This window comes from Callorhinchus milii, unplaced genomic scaffold (assembly GCF_018977255.1).
Source record: "Callorhinchus milii isolate IMCB2004 unplaced genomic scaffold, IMCB_Cmil_1.0 Scaffold20, whole genome shotgun sequence".
Taxonomy (NCBI): Eukaryota; Metazoa; Chordata; class Chondrichthyes; order Chimaeriformes; family Callorhinchidae; genus Callorhinchus; species Callorhinchus milii.
Window position 1 is genome coordinate 10271470 of NW_024704761.1, and position 15279 is coordinate 10286748.

At 41.8% G+C, this 15279-nt stretch overlaps 1 protein-coding gene across 5 annotated transcripts in view; it reads right to left on the minus strand.

The window, feature by feature from the left end:
* arhgap44a (Rho GTPase activating protein 44a) overlaps positions 1–15279 on the minus strand; it is a 93484-nt gene that overhangs the window by 3654 nt on the left and 74551 nt on the right. Inside the window, exons 17-22 of one of the 5 annotated variants that reach the window (XM_042342542.1) lie at positions 14218–14235; positions 10694–10915; positions 7412–7840; positions 7046–7191; positions 5583–5933; positions 254–305 (exon numbers count right to left, since the gene is read on the minus strand). In XM_042342542.1, coding sequence (XP_042198476.1) covers positions 298–305; positions 5583–5933; positions 7046–7191; positions 7412–7840; positions 10694–10915; positions 14218–14235 — 1174 coding nt within the window. In that variant the 3' untranslated portion in view covers positions 254–297. The remainder of the gene's footprint in view (positions 1–253; positions 306–5582; positions 5934–7045; positions 7192–7411; positions 7841–10693; positions 10916–14217; positions 14236–15279) is intronic. The other 4 variants (XM_042342540.1, XM_042342541.1, XM_042342543.1 and 1 more) reach the window with 4 other exon arrangements.

The following is a 15279-nucleotide window of genomic DNA, read 5'->3' on the forward strand; positions in this document are numbered from 1 at the left end:
CATGGGGGTGGGGAGGGGTCATACAATGTCATTCAAATACATTAGATGGTTTGTGTAAAGGGGCAGAAACAGGAACACTTATAGAAGAGCAAGAATCACTAACTAAACGTTCGTGAATTTCGTTACAAGCCATGCAACTGTGCTTCAGCCTCATGCATAGGCCAGATTAAATGGGTTAGTGGTGACAGATAGCGACTGGACAAGTTCCGGAATTAGCTCAGTGCCAGAGGGGATGTTGTTTGCTCCGGCTTACCCTAGATTTCCCCCTCACACTTAGTCAATACAGAATCATTCTGGTCAAACAGCTGCAAGTATACAACAAAGGCACCCAAAGGAGAAAAAAAAAACATAACAGAAAAAATAGTTCAGAGATTTGAAAAAGATAATCAGAGGAATTCCACTGAAAAAAATTCATATCAATAACACAGAGGTTGAAATGCAACACATGTACAAAATCAACTGTTCACTTTTTTTAGGTAACTGCACGAACGAAGCAATGAACTACAGTAAAACAAACTGAAACAATGAAATGTAACCACTCCAAGAGAAGATGTTAAATGTAAAAGCCTGTCTGAAGGTTATCAATATAAAATAGTTTCCCAAATTCTCATTAGTATTTACAGACCTTGTGCAAGTGTCTTGAGCTATGTGATCCATTTATACTTCAAGTATCTGCTATACACCAAGGTGGTCTAATTTGCAGTATTTCTTAATAAGAAATGCGCAATTGCCGATTTTCTACCAGATCTAAATTGTTGGAAAAAGTGTCCTTCAACACATTCAATGTTTTAGATATTGTATAATAAAACAATTCTCATTAAGAAATACCATAGATTAGATCTCAAAACTTTGCAGTGTGACACCAAACTGGGAAGTCACACTGCTTCTCTGGGGGGGTATTTTTCCTAGAGCAAAATTAATGTTTAACACCAGTGATCGAGCCAGTAGTACACCTCTCACATCTCCAATAGAACTGGAACTTTAGGGCAAGCCGCAGTAGGTTTGATGTGTGAGCACCAGGAAAGGCTAGTGTTTAGTGATAACTATATCTATTATTTTTATTATATCTATATCAGTATTTAGCAAAATGTTTGAGCTGTTGCAAGGTTGCAAAGGTAGCAAACGTAATGCCGATATTTAAGAAGGGTGGGAGACCAAAAATGGGGAACTATAGACAAGTTAGTCTGACATCAGTGATAGGGAAAATTCTAGAGTCCTTACTTAGGGACATCGTCGTGGGGTACTTAGAAAATCATAATGTGATTAGTAGAGTCAACATGGCTTTATGAAAGGGAAATCATATTTAACGAATCTTATAGAATTTGAGGATGTAACTAGCAGGTTAGATAGGGGGGAACCAGTAGATGTGGTTTACTTGGATTTCCAGAAGGCATTCGACAAGGTGCCACATAAAAGTCTGTTGCATAAGATTAGAGCCCATAGAATTAAAGGCAATATATTAGCGCGGATTGGGAAGTGACTAACGGGAAGAAAACAGAGAGTAGGGATAAACTGGTCCTTCTCAGATTGGCAGGATGTGACTAGTGGAGTGCCACAAGGATCAGTGCTTGGACCTCAACTATTTACAATCTATATCAATGATTTAAATTCACGGACGATACGAGGATAGGTGGGAGAGTAAGCTGTAAGAATGACATACGAAGAATTCAACGGGAAATAGACAGGCTAGGTGAGTGGGCAAGAAGGTGGCAGATGGAGTATAAGGTGGGGAAGTGTGAAGTTATTCACCTGGGTAGTAAAAATAGGAAAGTGGATTATTTTCCAGATGGGGAGAGACTAGGTAGTGTTAGTGTTCAGAGGGATTTGGGTGTCCTTCTACACCAGTTACAAAAAATTAGTATGCAGGTACAGGAAGCAACTAGAAGCCTATAAGATTCTTAAGGGTCTCGACAGGGTAGATGCCGTGAGACTGTTTCCCCTGGTTGGAGAATCTAAAACTAGGGCTCATAATCTCAAGATTAAGGGTCAACTTTATCGAGCTGAGTTGAGGAAACATTTCTTCACTCAGAGGGTAGTGAATTTGTGGAACTCTCTACCCCAGAAGGCTGTGGATGCTCAGTCATTGAACATATTCAAGACTGAGGTTGATAAGAGCTCTAAAGGATAGAGGGATTAAGGGATATGGGGATAGGGCGGCTAAATGGAATTAGGTTAGAAGATCAGCCATGATCTTATTAAATGGCTGGGCAGGCTCGAGGGGCTGAATGTCCTACTCATGCTCCTACATCTTATGGTCAGTATAAGATGCTGCAAAGACAGCTGGGCAGTGAACGAAGAACAATGAAAACCTCAAACTGGCCACTAGCACCACAGGTTTATAACTAAAGAAGAGGGGCCAAATGGTAGGAGAGTGGAGGTCAGTGGTGGGGGGAGGAAAATGGATTGAATTAAATGAAGTCTGTTTCGTCCTATAGCTCAGTGGTTAGAGCACTTGCCTTGCAAGTGTCTCTACCTGGATTTGATTCCCAGGCAGAGCGTAATGTTGGGCAAGTTTCCTTACTCCACACACCTCGGTTTAACTAGCAGTAAGTGGGAACCCGGTTGTTAGTCGATTGATGGATCACTTTTGAGCAGGTAATAATCCCTTAAAAAAAATGTGGTGACTCAATCCATGACTGTGTGTGGGACACTGCTGTGCCGAATTGGCTGCTAGGTTTCACCCTCAAAATATAGTTAATTAACTTGACAGGATATTATGTAAAGCGCTTTGAGACGCCTCAAAGACGTGATAAGGTGCTATATGAAATGCAAGGATTATTATTATTATCTGTTTATCTCTTTTTCTAACCTAGATAATAGTAATGAATAATAATAATCCTTGCATTTATTGTTACACATTTCTTGTCAAGAGGATGCCTCAAGGTGTTTCACAGGATTTACTGTAAAGTGCAGTGACTGTGTATTTTATAGGCGAGCACCGCTAATAGTATTATGTACCACACCAATGACATAGTCTTGTCCTTTTCCACTCTGCTGGTCCCCCAACTACACCAAGGTTTTCAATTAAAAAGTTACCAATTTGACCAGGTTGATGACATCTCTGTGCTCTGCTATACTGAGGCTGATTTACTCCCAACAGAATCTATTAGGTGCTACTTAACAATGAGCGGGAGGGTTCTGGCTGGATAATAATGATAATCCTTGCATTTGATATAGAGCTTTTCGCATCTCCTAGACGTCTCAAAGCGCTTCACAGAATATACTAAGTGAATTGACTGTATATTTGTGGGCGAAACGCGGCAGCCAATTGCGCACAGCAGTGTCCCACAAACAGTCGTGGATTGAAGTGACCAATTTTATTATTTTTTTTGCCCTGGGACTTGGTTGTTCAGGGGTAATATAAATTAAGGATTAACTCTTAGTAGCCCAGATCACTGACAAAGCTCTGATAGACAACACTAAATCTTCCTCTATTGATCACTATGTGCAGATCTGGGAATGCATCAGAGCCATGGAGATGGATGGTTAAAGCATTGCTTCACACAGATGATGTAAGAAATGAGGGGTTACAGTTATAAAGACAGACTTAAACAATTGGATCCGTTTCCACTGGGACAGAGGTTATGAGAATATATTCTAGAGCTCTGCAAAATTTAGAATAATTTTGAACGATGAATAGTGAAGGATTATTCCTACTGGTTGGTGAATCAGTAATGAGGGGACATAAAATTGGGATTGCCACTGGAAAAGTTAAGGGGGGGGGAGTTAGAAGAACCTTCTTCACAAGGAGCATTATCAGGACATGGAAGCTTTGCCACGAGTAGCTATTATGGTTGAGACCACGACAACATTTAAAAGAGAAATGGATAAATCTTTGAAGGATATGGTATTGGGAATTGAGATTGGATAGCTCAAGTGGATGAACCCCATGGGGTTTAGGCTGATGGGCTGAACGGCCTCTTCCTGTGCTGCAATTTCTAAGACTCTATGAAAAAGGGGAATTAAAAAAAAATCTCACAGGTATAATAATAATCCTTGCAAAATATTGTTCTCCCACCCAGAAAGCCCAGGACTGAAAACCTATCCCATAAAAAGCACGAAAGTGAACAGCATTAAACTTACTAGCACCTTTATTTGGTGCCCTTATCAAAAGAAAATTATGAACCTGATGGGAAAGGGAACCAAACAAAGAGAACAACAATCTAAAATGTGAAAAGTTCTGCATTTAATCTTAATTTAAACTTTAAAATGGAATTCTCATGCAAGTTACACAGAAGTAAAATCAGTTGGTGACCACATTATTTACCGTAATCAGTCAAAGTTACATTTAAGCTACTCCCATTAAGACTTATCTTGTGTCAATTTACTGATATTGAAATAAAATCATTATATAAAAAAATTCAACGCAGTTGCATTTGCTCATTTTTTTGAAGCATTCTTTTCCATGTTGCTATATTTTTGTTCCGACTCTTCTGAAATAATAATAATCCTTGCATTTGATATAACGCCTCTTTGAGATGTCTCAAAGCACTTCACAGAATATACTGTAAAGTGAATTGATTGTATATTTTAATGCGGCAGCCAATTGGGGTATAAACAAAGCTGATTTCACTCTGCTCTGCTGACAAACACCAGGTAAAGAAGGTGCTTCCATTGCAACGCTTCCATTGTAGCACGCTCATTGTCTAAGTATGAATTTTAGTTCCAAATATCAGAGAGGTGCACTGGAAAGTTAAAAGTTTGCCCCCATCTTATAATAATAATCCTTGCATTTGATTTAGCGCTTTTTACGTCTTCTAGACGTCTCAACCCCTTCACATAATATACTGGCTTGCCTTCCAAATGCAAGGAATTGAATTTGCAGCAATTTCACAAGTATTTTTTGATAACTATGTTTCAACAAAGATAGCAAACAGAAAGGAATCTGCTACAAGAGTTCAGGAATTAAAGCATTTATTTGGCCAATTGGAAACCAATTCTGTCTTGTGGCAAATCTCAAGAGTACGAAGACCTTATGTTATCAATTATATACTGGGACTCATGTATGGGCTTCTAATTGGATTCTTCAATAAGGAAACTGGATGGATGTCATGCTGATTCACAGGGAGAATCACTCCAACAGGATCTACTCTCAGAGCAGAGTTCTTGTGGGTCACTGTTAGACTCAAGATTATATACATAGGGGCAATCCCACTAAAAATCATTACATGATAGAGCCCAGAAACCCTCTTCCATATTGTGGAAAATTTCCAGAAATTAAGAGTAATCATTTTGAAATGACTGTATTTATCATTAGCGAGGATCTAGTTATATTTGGTTGTGAACATGGTAAGATAGGAATCCCATTTACACCATGTGAAAACACCAACTGAACCTGCGCATGATAGATGCTAACATGAACTTATTTAAATTTGCTTTGGAATGCAGAGGAGCCCCATGATAACACGAACAAATGGGTTCCCGGGTCTCCCCGCTTACATTTCTGAGATAAAAGATACAGCACTAAAGATTCACAATCTTACAATTCCATAATGAACATTTCCAAGGGCGTTCCTCAAATGTGATCCAATACAGTGTGTTAGTATTAATCTGAGTTTGGTAAACAAGAGTAAACTTCATACCTGTAGACATGCTCTCCCCAGCTGACATGTTATCTAGCAATGTGTGGTCCAAAGGTTGGGGACTAGACCCGGAGAGGCCTGCAGTGGGAGGCTGAGGAGGAGGAAGGGTGGGCCTCTGTCTGGGCTTAGGCGCAGGCCGAGATTTAGTTAAAGTGCTTGCTTGGGATGGAGGAGAAGACAAAGATGGTGCTGGAGGAGTCTGGCCCGAGGGCAACACATAGCCTTGAGGACAGTTTGCAGCATATGGTGATGGAGTGCTGGGAGGGGTGGGAGAAAGGCTGGCAGGAGAGGGTTGTCCTGTTGCCGGGTCAAATGGGACTTTGGGTGCTACAGGGGCCAGTTTCTTTCCAGCTGTGGAGAGAAAAAGTCACTTTTAGTTTGTTGTTTTACAAATCCACGGTAAAAGCTAGTCACTCCCTCGCTGGAGAGGATGTTTTCAGACTGTAGCAATTTGGCCGTGACAGCTTGTAGTTGAATTTCCTCATTATACACCAATAAGTTCTGTAAATCTAACCACGAACAAGGAATCATGCATTGCCTCTGTCGTATAACACGGTGAAGATGCCGTCTTCAAAATATGAATTAAACCAACATGTGTTACATTTCTATGGGAAATCTTGCAGTCCAGGCAACGAGGATGCCACACTTCAACTATAACTCATCTATATTTCTTCCTGTAAGACTATCATTCCCTGGAAGATATTCTAAATTGACTCAGTGAGTAACATCGATGGCAGTGTACAGTGGTTTCATCACGTGAAGACATGTTTGCTTCATTCATATTTTGAAGTGACAGCAATTTTGCTATGTTATTAACAGATGCAATACAATTTTCCTTGATTGTGGTTAGATTTACAGACCTTATTATTGTACAATGATGAAATGATGCTTAGATGAGCATATGCAGAGATCATAGGGAAAATGAGGAATTTGGGCATTGGGATAAGTGGCTTTACTGATGCAACAAAGACTGAGTCATACGACTACTGATTCATAGATTTCTATGCTTCCCTGGTGCTTCTTTACAAAGTGTGAGGATAAAATACATGTACTTTCTCTAATTATCAACATGAGAAGCTAGAATTTGGGTATTATCCCCATGGCCAATTATTTAAGAAAGGAGGAAATGGCTGTATATAATGATAATAATAATCCTTGCATTGATATAAGGCCTTATCAAATCCTTGAGACGTTTCAAAGTGTTTCAACTATATTATAAAGTGAATTGACTGTATATTTTGTGGGCAAAACGCAGCAGACAATTGTGCACATCAGTATCCTACAAACAGTCGTGGATTGAAGTGACCAATTTATTTTTATTTGGAGAGCAACCTGCAACTGCTGAGTGAGAGCCAGGGTTTGAGCCTTTGTCCGGTTCTCTCTAAACTCTAGTTTCCGATTGTAACTAAGAACAGTGCACGACACAAACAGAAACGTTGAACACAACAGTGAGCAGGCAGCACCTTTCCGTAGCGACAGTGGGCTCTGCTCCGCTGAGGCTTGACTCGCGCCAATACTTTGCTGGATGCTGCTCGAGGACGTTACATGATCGGAAACAGGCCGCCCTTTCTGCCCGATGACAGGAGAGAGTTCCTTGCCCTTCATAGCACTGAGGAGAGACAGACAGAGAATTATTTACACATCAACTGCCTTTTACAGATGAACAATGAATCTATCATACATTATAATTAAATAGACAGCAGATAAACAGACATCCTACACACGATTTAAAATTACTTCATCTTATTAAAAGCCCTGAGGTTTTCAATAAGTTTAAATTGCTATTTTGCGATGCACTTTGTGTTGAGCTGTGAAGTCCGGATATTTACCTAGGCAGCCTGGTTCCTTTGTCTCTGGTACAGGCGACCCATGGGGGAGAGGCTGGTATAGCAGGGTTAAAGGGGGTGGCATGGGGATCGTGTTTGGTTAGAACAAGAGGGGTTTTGATGTAGACAGGTGAGACATTAGTTTCGGCTGCATGCGTGTCAGTGAGGGAGCTTGGCTTAGGGATGTTCAGGAAACACGGTTTAGGGTTAGAGTTGATGTCAAGCTGCTGCGGGGAAGGAGGCTGAGTGAGCAAGGTTGGGCTGTGCCCTGACCACCTCTGTGGTGGGGAGGCTTGGGGAACCTCAGATCGAGCCGATGGCTGAGCCTTATGGTGGAGATGGTGGTAGCAAGGGTAGGGGGGAGGCCTGTCATCCTCGGGGGATGGATAAGAGTAACAGGAATCCGACCAATTGGAGGACAACTCATCTGTGCTGTGAATGTTAAAAGAGCAATATCATTTGTTTGGGGAGGTGTAAAAAATAGGAGAGAAAAAAAAATACAGTTTAGTAACTAACACTGCACCACAGACAGACAGACAGCAGACAATTGTAAAGCATGAATGCAGCGGTAATGAGGCGGGAAACAGTACACAGCGATACCGGAGGATGGACTGAGCCGTGCGGAAGGTGAAATCCCTTGCAATGTTTAGCCATTTGCACCTCTGGCACGCGTTTGCATGCATTTCACTGCACTAATTTCAAAGTATCAGCAACACAAATAAACACAGTGGAATAAAAACACTTTTCAAATTTTACTGCCCGGCTTTTTGGGTCCCTGCCATGAGGTGGCATTTTCTAATCAATTATACTTTCAAATAAATTTGAAACACGACATGGTGTGATGACAATTATACCAGAACCAATTCATTCTGGTTCCCTTGGGTACACCTCAAAATGTCATGTTAATGTAAATGATCTCACCCTCTTGTGAGGCAAAAATGCCCCATCGACCAATATTCTGAGCCTTCCGAGGCATTGTCCTAAGTAATGTGCGCTATAAAAATGCAAGTTGTTGTCAATGTTATTCCCTGAAGCTACTGAGGATAACAATATCTTGGTCACTCCCAAATTCCTAATGGAAATTTTTCTTTTTAAAACCTCCATTATTCTCTTCTATGGCTTCTGTCTCGTGCTGGGGTTCAAGTTTATGGGGGCCCTGATATCTACCAATAAGTTATTAGCTCACGACAGATCTTTTAATCTTGTTTTATTCCTTCATTACACTTACTTCCCAAGTATGCATCTCTTCTCTTTCAAAATCCCAGTTGGTTCTCCCTCTAGTCTTCTGTGGCAACACGGTTCCACACTCACAATCCTCTGTATGAGGAAATGTTTTGTGATTTCACCTCTAACCATCTGAGTTCCAATGTTAAGATTATGTTGATTTGTTTTACTTGCCTGGAACAGAGACTCATTCACGACCGAGACTGTCAATTCCCTTCGCTGCTTTTAACACCTAAATTAGATCAGCCCATAAACCTCTCAGCTCTAAGGAATATTACTCAAGTCTACCCAGCCTCTCTTCATTGCTAAGGCACTTCATTCAATCTAGTGCATTCTTCCTGTGTGAGCATAGACAGTGTACTTCAGCAGAAGTGTGAGGGGTAACATCGATGAGACCTCATCTCCTTTCCATCCAAGGTGTAGACTTTTCACTCCCTATCCTATGGTTGCTGAGGCTTATTGGAGCTACTGCCTCAACTGTTGCTCCAACCTGAGATCAGAAATTCAGTACAGCCCGGGGTTTGAACCTGTCACCTTCTTTTCTGTATGAATATTAGAGTTTCATATTCTCCCTACTGAAAGATGTAGACAGGATACACTGGGTTCTGGTATTGTGACATTCAGGGTCCCAGAAAGCAGGACATGACCTTGGTTCTGGATTTTACAATGAGCAGCGCTGCCTAGCGAGAAAGCAGCGACGATGCAAATCATAACGAAGCAGCAAAACTGAGCATCAAATTGCCACGCAGAAAATTAGAAGGTAATTTAGTTTTATTTTTAGAAAGGATGCTTCTGTATTTTTGCAGGAAAAAACTGAAGCATTTGAAAAGTTCCATTTGACTGCTAATGAGCACTTGTGATCATTATTTTATCCTTCAATTACACAGTGTCTCTGGAGGACATTCCACATTGATGAGGTTATGGATGATCAGCTTTAACTTTGCTGCAACTGATAGAAGTGGAACCTCATTTGAAGGTCCCAATAGATCATCCAGAAATCCTGAAATTTTTTTTTTACACAAAAAATAATTAGATTCACCAGGCAATGTCTTTTTACAAACAGTCACACAATTTGGGAAAAACAGATCGAGAGTGAGGTGAGTTAATGGCTTTTAACAAACAGAAATTGAACAAAAAAAGTCACAATTATTTAATAACAGAGTTTAACAAGCGTCTTTGTATCTATTATTACAATAGAATTCCAGGCAGAATACTTAATTGTCCCCCGTTCCCCACCCCAAATTAGTTTATGTTTATGTTATGTCAGGTGCTGTATTTCGGAATAGAATACAGCAAACTAGCTCATCAGAAACAAGACTGGATACTCTAAAAGCCCATTACTCCCTTGGTATTCAACCTGGAATGTAATTGTTAAAATAGTTGCACTTTACGCATGTTTTGCTCCAAAGCCCCAATACTAATAAATGCCTCCTCTGCTGGAGACTGAATGCCAGAGTGCAGTGATCTGATCAGTGGTGCAGTAATCTTTCCCAAGGGGATAATGGACTAAATAGTGACTGCTGATGTGTGGGAGCTGGCGGAGAATATCTGCCCTTTTGTACAGATGGCATGCTATATAGCTCTGAATATCCATGTCAGAGCAGTTTTGAGCTCCAGATTTTAATGCGGATGATTCTCAGTTGTCGGTATTTACATACCTTGGGGTGCGTGTGAAACAGTCAAATGCACAACATGGTGGAGAAAATCCCACGTCCTTCCTCTAAGGCACTTTTAATTACCAAAGCCCGAGATTCCCTTGTCTAATGATCAGCAAGATCTTCACCCCATGGCTCCTAACAAGCAGTCACCATTTAGATAATGTACTGGCTTTACCTACTGCCCAAACAAATGGTAGAGTACATTATGCATTGATAATGCACATTAGGTTGAAAAGGGCAGCACATTTTCACAAGAATCTAGGAATTGATTTGTGTAAGTTTACTGGCGTGATTTGGCTCACCGTGCTCGAGGCTCAGGTTAACAGTCAAACAGTGAACACAGAGTGCGAGTAAAGCCAAGCTCCGGGCTTTGCTGACAGACACAGCAGCGACACACTCTTACCTTGCTTGTTCAGTCCCTAGCTGAGGGCCGCTGGGGGGAGGAGTGGGGGAGGGAGAAGCGGAACTGTCTACACACTGCTCAGGAATTGGCGACTGATACGATGCGGGTAGCTCGACGGGTGGAGGAGGGGGCTGTGTGGCTGGCGGGGTGGAGGAGGTTTTTCGGGCTAAGGAGGAACCTCTGCGGGCCACCCAGGAGGTGTCCATTACCCTTACACCCATGCTACAGGAACACAGAGACACCGTCAACACGTTACAGAGAGCCAGGCCGGGCTTGACAAAGATTCGAGGATACATAAAGCACATTGGTCAGAATACATTTAAATACAGCAACAAAGACAGATTCACCAGTTAGTTACCTGCACAACCTGAGAGAAGGGAATATATTCATGACGAACAAATAATGACAGCAGGACACATAAGTATGTCAGTGTTAGACTGGATTCAAAGGTCTGACTTTAAATCGCTGGACAAATGTTATTGGAGAGTTTTAGCAACTGTTTGATAAAATGTTTAAAAGTATTATGCGAAGCGCTAATGCTAAGGGAATGCTGAAGGAAAAATCTGATGTATAAACTCCACTCATTTGTACCACTTAAACCCCAGCGAGATTCAGAGTTCATATAAGCTGTAAATCTTTTCAAAAGGTTAAATTTGTAAAGTAAATGATACACAGATGGTATGTGATTCACGCCTAGAAATTTTATACAAAATATATTTGTTCAGTTTTAATGGCAAAAATGACACGACATGTGAGCGAAGCCAGCGAGGGACTACAATAACCAAGTGGCTGGGATAGAAGAGCAGGACTGTCGAGAGAACGCAGCACGGGAGCTTTTTCGAGGCCGGTGGGAGTTCGGAGAGTGAAGTCCGACACGGGAGACAGGGCGTATCGGATGGGCTAGACATGGAATCGCAATTTTCAAATCTCCCGCCTAAACCAACAGCAGAATTACTAGGGGAAGGAGGTGCTTAGTAATCAAAGAACAAAAGCTGCTAAATTACTTATTTATACTTGATTATCTAACCGTACAATAGATTAACGGTCTAACAAATTAAGAGACAATATAAATTTTAAAGGGGGTGCAGAAACAGTGAGACCTGGGGGTTCACATACACAAATCTTTGAAGGTGTCAGGACAAGTTGACCAAGCTGTTAAGCATATGGATACTTGGCTTTATAAATAGAGACATAGAGTATAAGAGCAAGAAAGTTATGCTGAACTTTTACAAATCGCTGATTAGGCTTCACCTTGAGTATTGTGTCCAATTCTGGGCACCGCACTTTAGGAAGGATGTCAGGGCCTTGGAGAGAGTACAAAGGGGATTTACCAAGATGAAACTAGGGATGAGGGTCTACAATTATGTGGAGAGACTAGAGAGACTAGGATTATTCTCCTTAGAGTAGAGGGGAGATTTAATAGAGGTGTTCTGTGGGGTTTTGATAGAGTAAATAGGTCGGTAACAGAAGGACTCCATTAGCAAGCACTATACACACCTCCCCCCCAACTGAGACTCTCCAGTACCCAGTGTCACAAATGACCACCCCTTTCCCATACAAAACAGCAGGCATAAGCAATACAAATATAAAATAGCATATGAATGATTTTAATGCATAGCCTTTATTCTACGTGCATTTTGAAAGAGAACATCTCACCCACAAGAAATACAGGAGAAATAATAATCCCGGCTGCTCAATTGTTACCTCCAGAAGCTGCCCCCTAACCATCTGATCTGCTGAGTGTTCCTAGCGACTTCTGTTTGTATTTCAGATTTCTAGAATCTGCTGTATTTTGCCTTTTTCCCCCCTGATTTACATTTTCCTTGCTGTGTGTTTTGATGTAACTTAGTGTACTGTATATTGCTCACAGTGTGAGAACCCCAGAATGAAGACTGTAAGCTGCAGGATCAGGACCTTCTCACCCCAGAGTGGAGCTAATGTGTTCCGTTCTCTGAGCCTGACTGAGGGAGAGGGGTGGATGCGGGGGAGAGAGAAAAGGTGAAGTTTTTACACCGTCCAGCGCCTTGGGACGTCCTCTCGACGTGAAAGGCGCTATACAAATGTAATCTTGTTGTTGTAAAGCCTGACACCTACCCATTCTCCTCCCATACCACTGTCCAGGGTCCTAAACACTGCTTCCAGGTGAGACAGTGATTTACATGCACTTCCACCAATGTAGTATACTGTATTTGCTGCTTACAATGAGATCTCTCCTCTACACTGGGAGACCAAAGGCAGATTAGAAATGTTATCAGGAAAAGTCTGATACAGCCATGTTTGACAGCAGCGAAAGAACTGCAATATGGGTTTAAAGCGTCTGCTTTACTGTATACAGTAGCCTTCCAAACCTTTAAAGTCTCCTCTGTGTGATCTGAAATGTGCAATCCCAGTACTCAAAATGTCACATTTATGTACGTGCTACTTACCCTCTTCTGTTCACCATTAAATAAACTCTACCTGCTGTGGATACATATTAGAATTTCCTTTAATGTAACCCCTTTATACTATGTAACTTCCCCCTCCCCCAACCCACACACAGCTCCTTGTTTTCTTAAGTGCAGGCTGATCATTCCGACAGGTCTGGAGAATTGAGTCACTGTTTCACTCTCGTTTTCTCTCCACCCTCTGACTCCCGACTCACTGCGGGGAGCTCGGAACAGTTCCATTCGCACCGAGGGCAGACAATGAGTCAACTTTCAAACTTAGCTACCCCTCCTCCCCAACCCTCGCCCCCACGCTCCCTTAGGGCAGTCACTGAATCATGCACCAATTTGTAACTCACATAGCTCTTTGCTCCCGAGCCTCTGAGTCGCAGATGCTGGAGAACAACACAGAGAATTGACACTGATTGCACTCTCAGAACGTGTGAGGGTACCTCAGCTGCGCTTGGTTGGATGTCTGTACATTATACATCACACCCCCCCCCCCATCCCACCAAATTCGGAGGCTGTTCCAGATCTTTGCTGTTTGCTCTCACCAGTGCCTCTCTGCCTCTTTCCTTCTTGCTCATTCCAACTTCATGATCTTTGTGCTGAGCTGCACATTCCCAACGTTCTTGCCTTGCCTCATCTTAGCTGCAATCTGCTCCAGCCCACCCTATCTCATATTGGAGCCCAGTTAGTGCCTGTGCCCTCGCCGTTTTCCTTGCAGGGAATCTCCCAATGATTTCCCAGTGCCTGACACTGGTAGTTATGCAGCCGAGAGACCTGAGCAATGGCTAGGAAACATCTCCCACGCTTCCGTCCTGACACAATGACCCCCTCCCCTCTGTGAATAACCCTGGAGAGCTAGTCAAAATCCATGTTCCAATACTCAATTTAAACAAACACATTTGAAAGCGAAGGCTGGAACTACCTGAAAGCAAAGATAGGTAAGAAAATGGTTGATTTGCATATTTAGACAGTAAAGTGCAATTCACAACTGGTTTCCACTTTTCCCTTTATCAAGTGTTTCATATATGGCATGATCCAGCCACACAATCTGGCTGCTATCAGCCAGTCAATCAGACCTATTGAGTACAGTACCTTTGGATTTTCCTAAGGCTGCGTTTGCAGAAACAAAACACAAGAAATACAATTTAGATCACAGCAGAAAGTAGTCACGGAGCAGTCATTGTAAAGAAAGTAGTTCCCCATTAAATAAACAATGCATTTGGCAACAGTACTATTCATTTATCTAAAGCAGAATTCACACTGAAGAGCCTGTAACACGTTAAGCTGAATAGCTAATCTCCTGAATGCAGAAACATGATTTGGAAAAGAGGAGAATGTTGGCATTTTATTTTAAACTGATAATTTATGGAGGGTTTTTTTGTTGAAAAAATTGGCAATTGTGGAAGTGACAAAGTGAGCTGGTGCCCGTAAAGCCTGTCATGTCCCCTACGGTTGCCCACAGATGGGCACCTATCGATGCCATGTTTCCAGACACTGTGGTTTGGGGCGTGGGAGGTAAAGGGTTGAGTTAGATAGTGAGACACAGAGAGAGAGAGAGAGATAGAGAGAGTGTCTCACTGGCAGGAGCTCCAAAAAAAATCAGTCTGGAAGCAGCTCGTGTCTAGCACAAGAGGGGTGAGTCTTGAAAATGCACAAAGGAAATAAAAAAAACATAAACTTACAAATCCATATCAACATCCTCGATTTTTCTGGGAGGCAAAAAAAAAAGGATTTGGAAAAGCTGTTCATGGCTGAATGAAAATTTGTGAATTAAGCATGAGCCAGTCTGCCCCTGACCCTAATCAGTCAGCGTGACTGAATCTCAGAGGGCCTATAAGTTGCTGTTTAGCAGTGTAAGGATTTATGCAAGGAGATGGCAATTCACTGCCAGGGTAAAATCTGGTACCAGGCACAGTGTGTATTCTGGAGCACAGTTTCAAAAAACGTTTAACTGGAATGAAAAGATTTACAAAATACAAAACTTATTTTTTACGGTGTTAATCTTTAACGTGCTGTATTGTGCTTGGAAAGTCAAAAAGGTGCTTACCGCAGTAGCCATGTGGGGCAAGACGCAGAGCGTGACCGCATGTAATTTGGGCTGTAAACATGGTAAAATGGGTAGTCTGGGCAAAAAGTACTCATTTGATATGAATT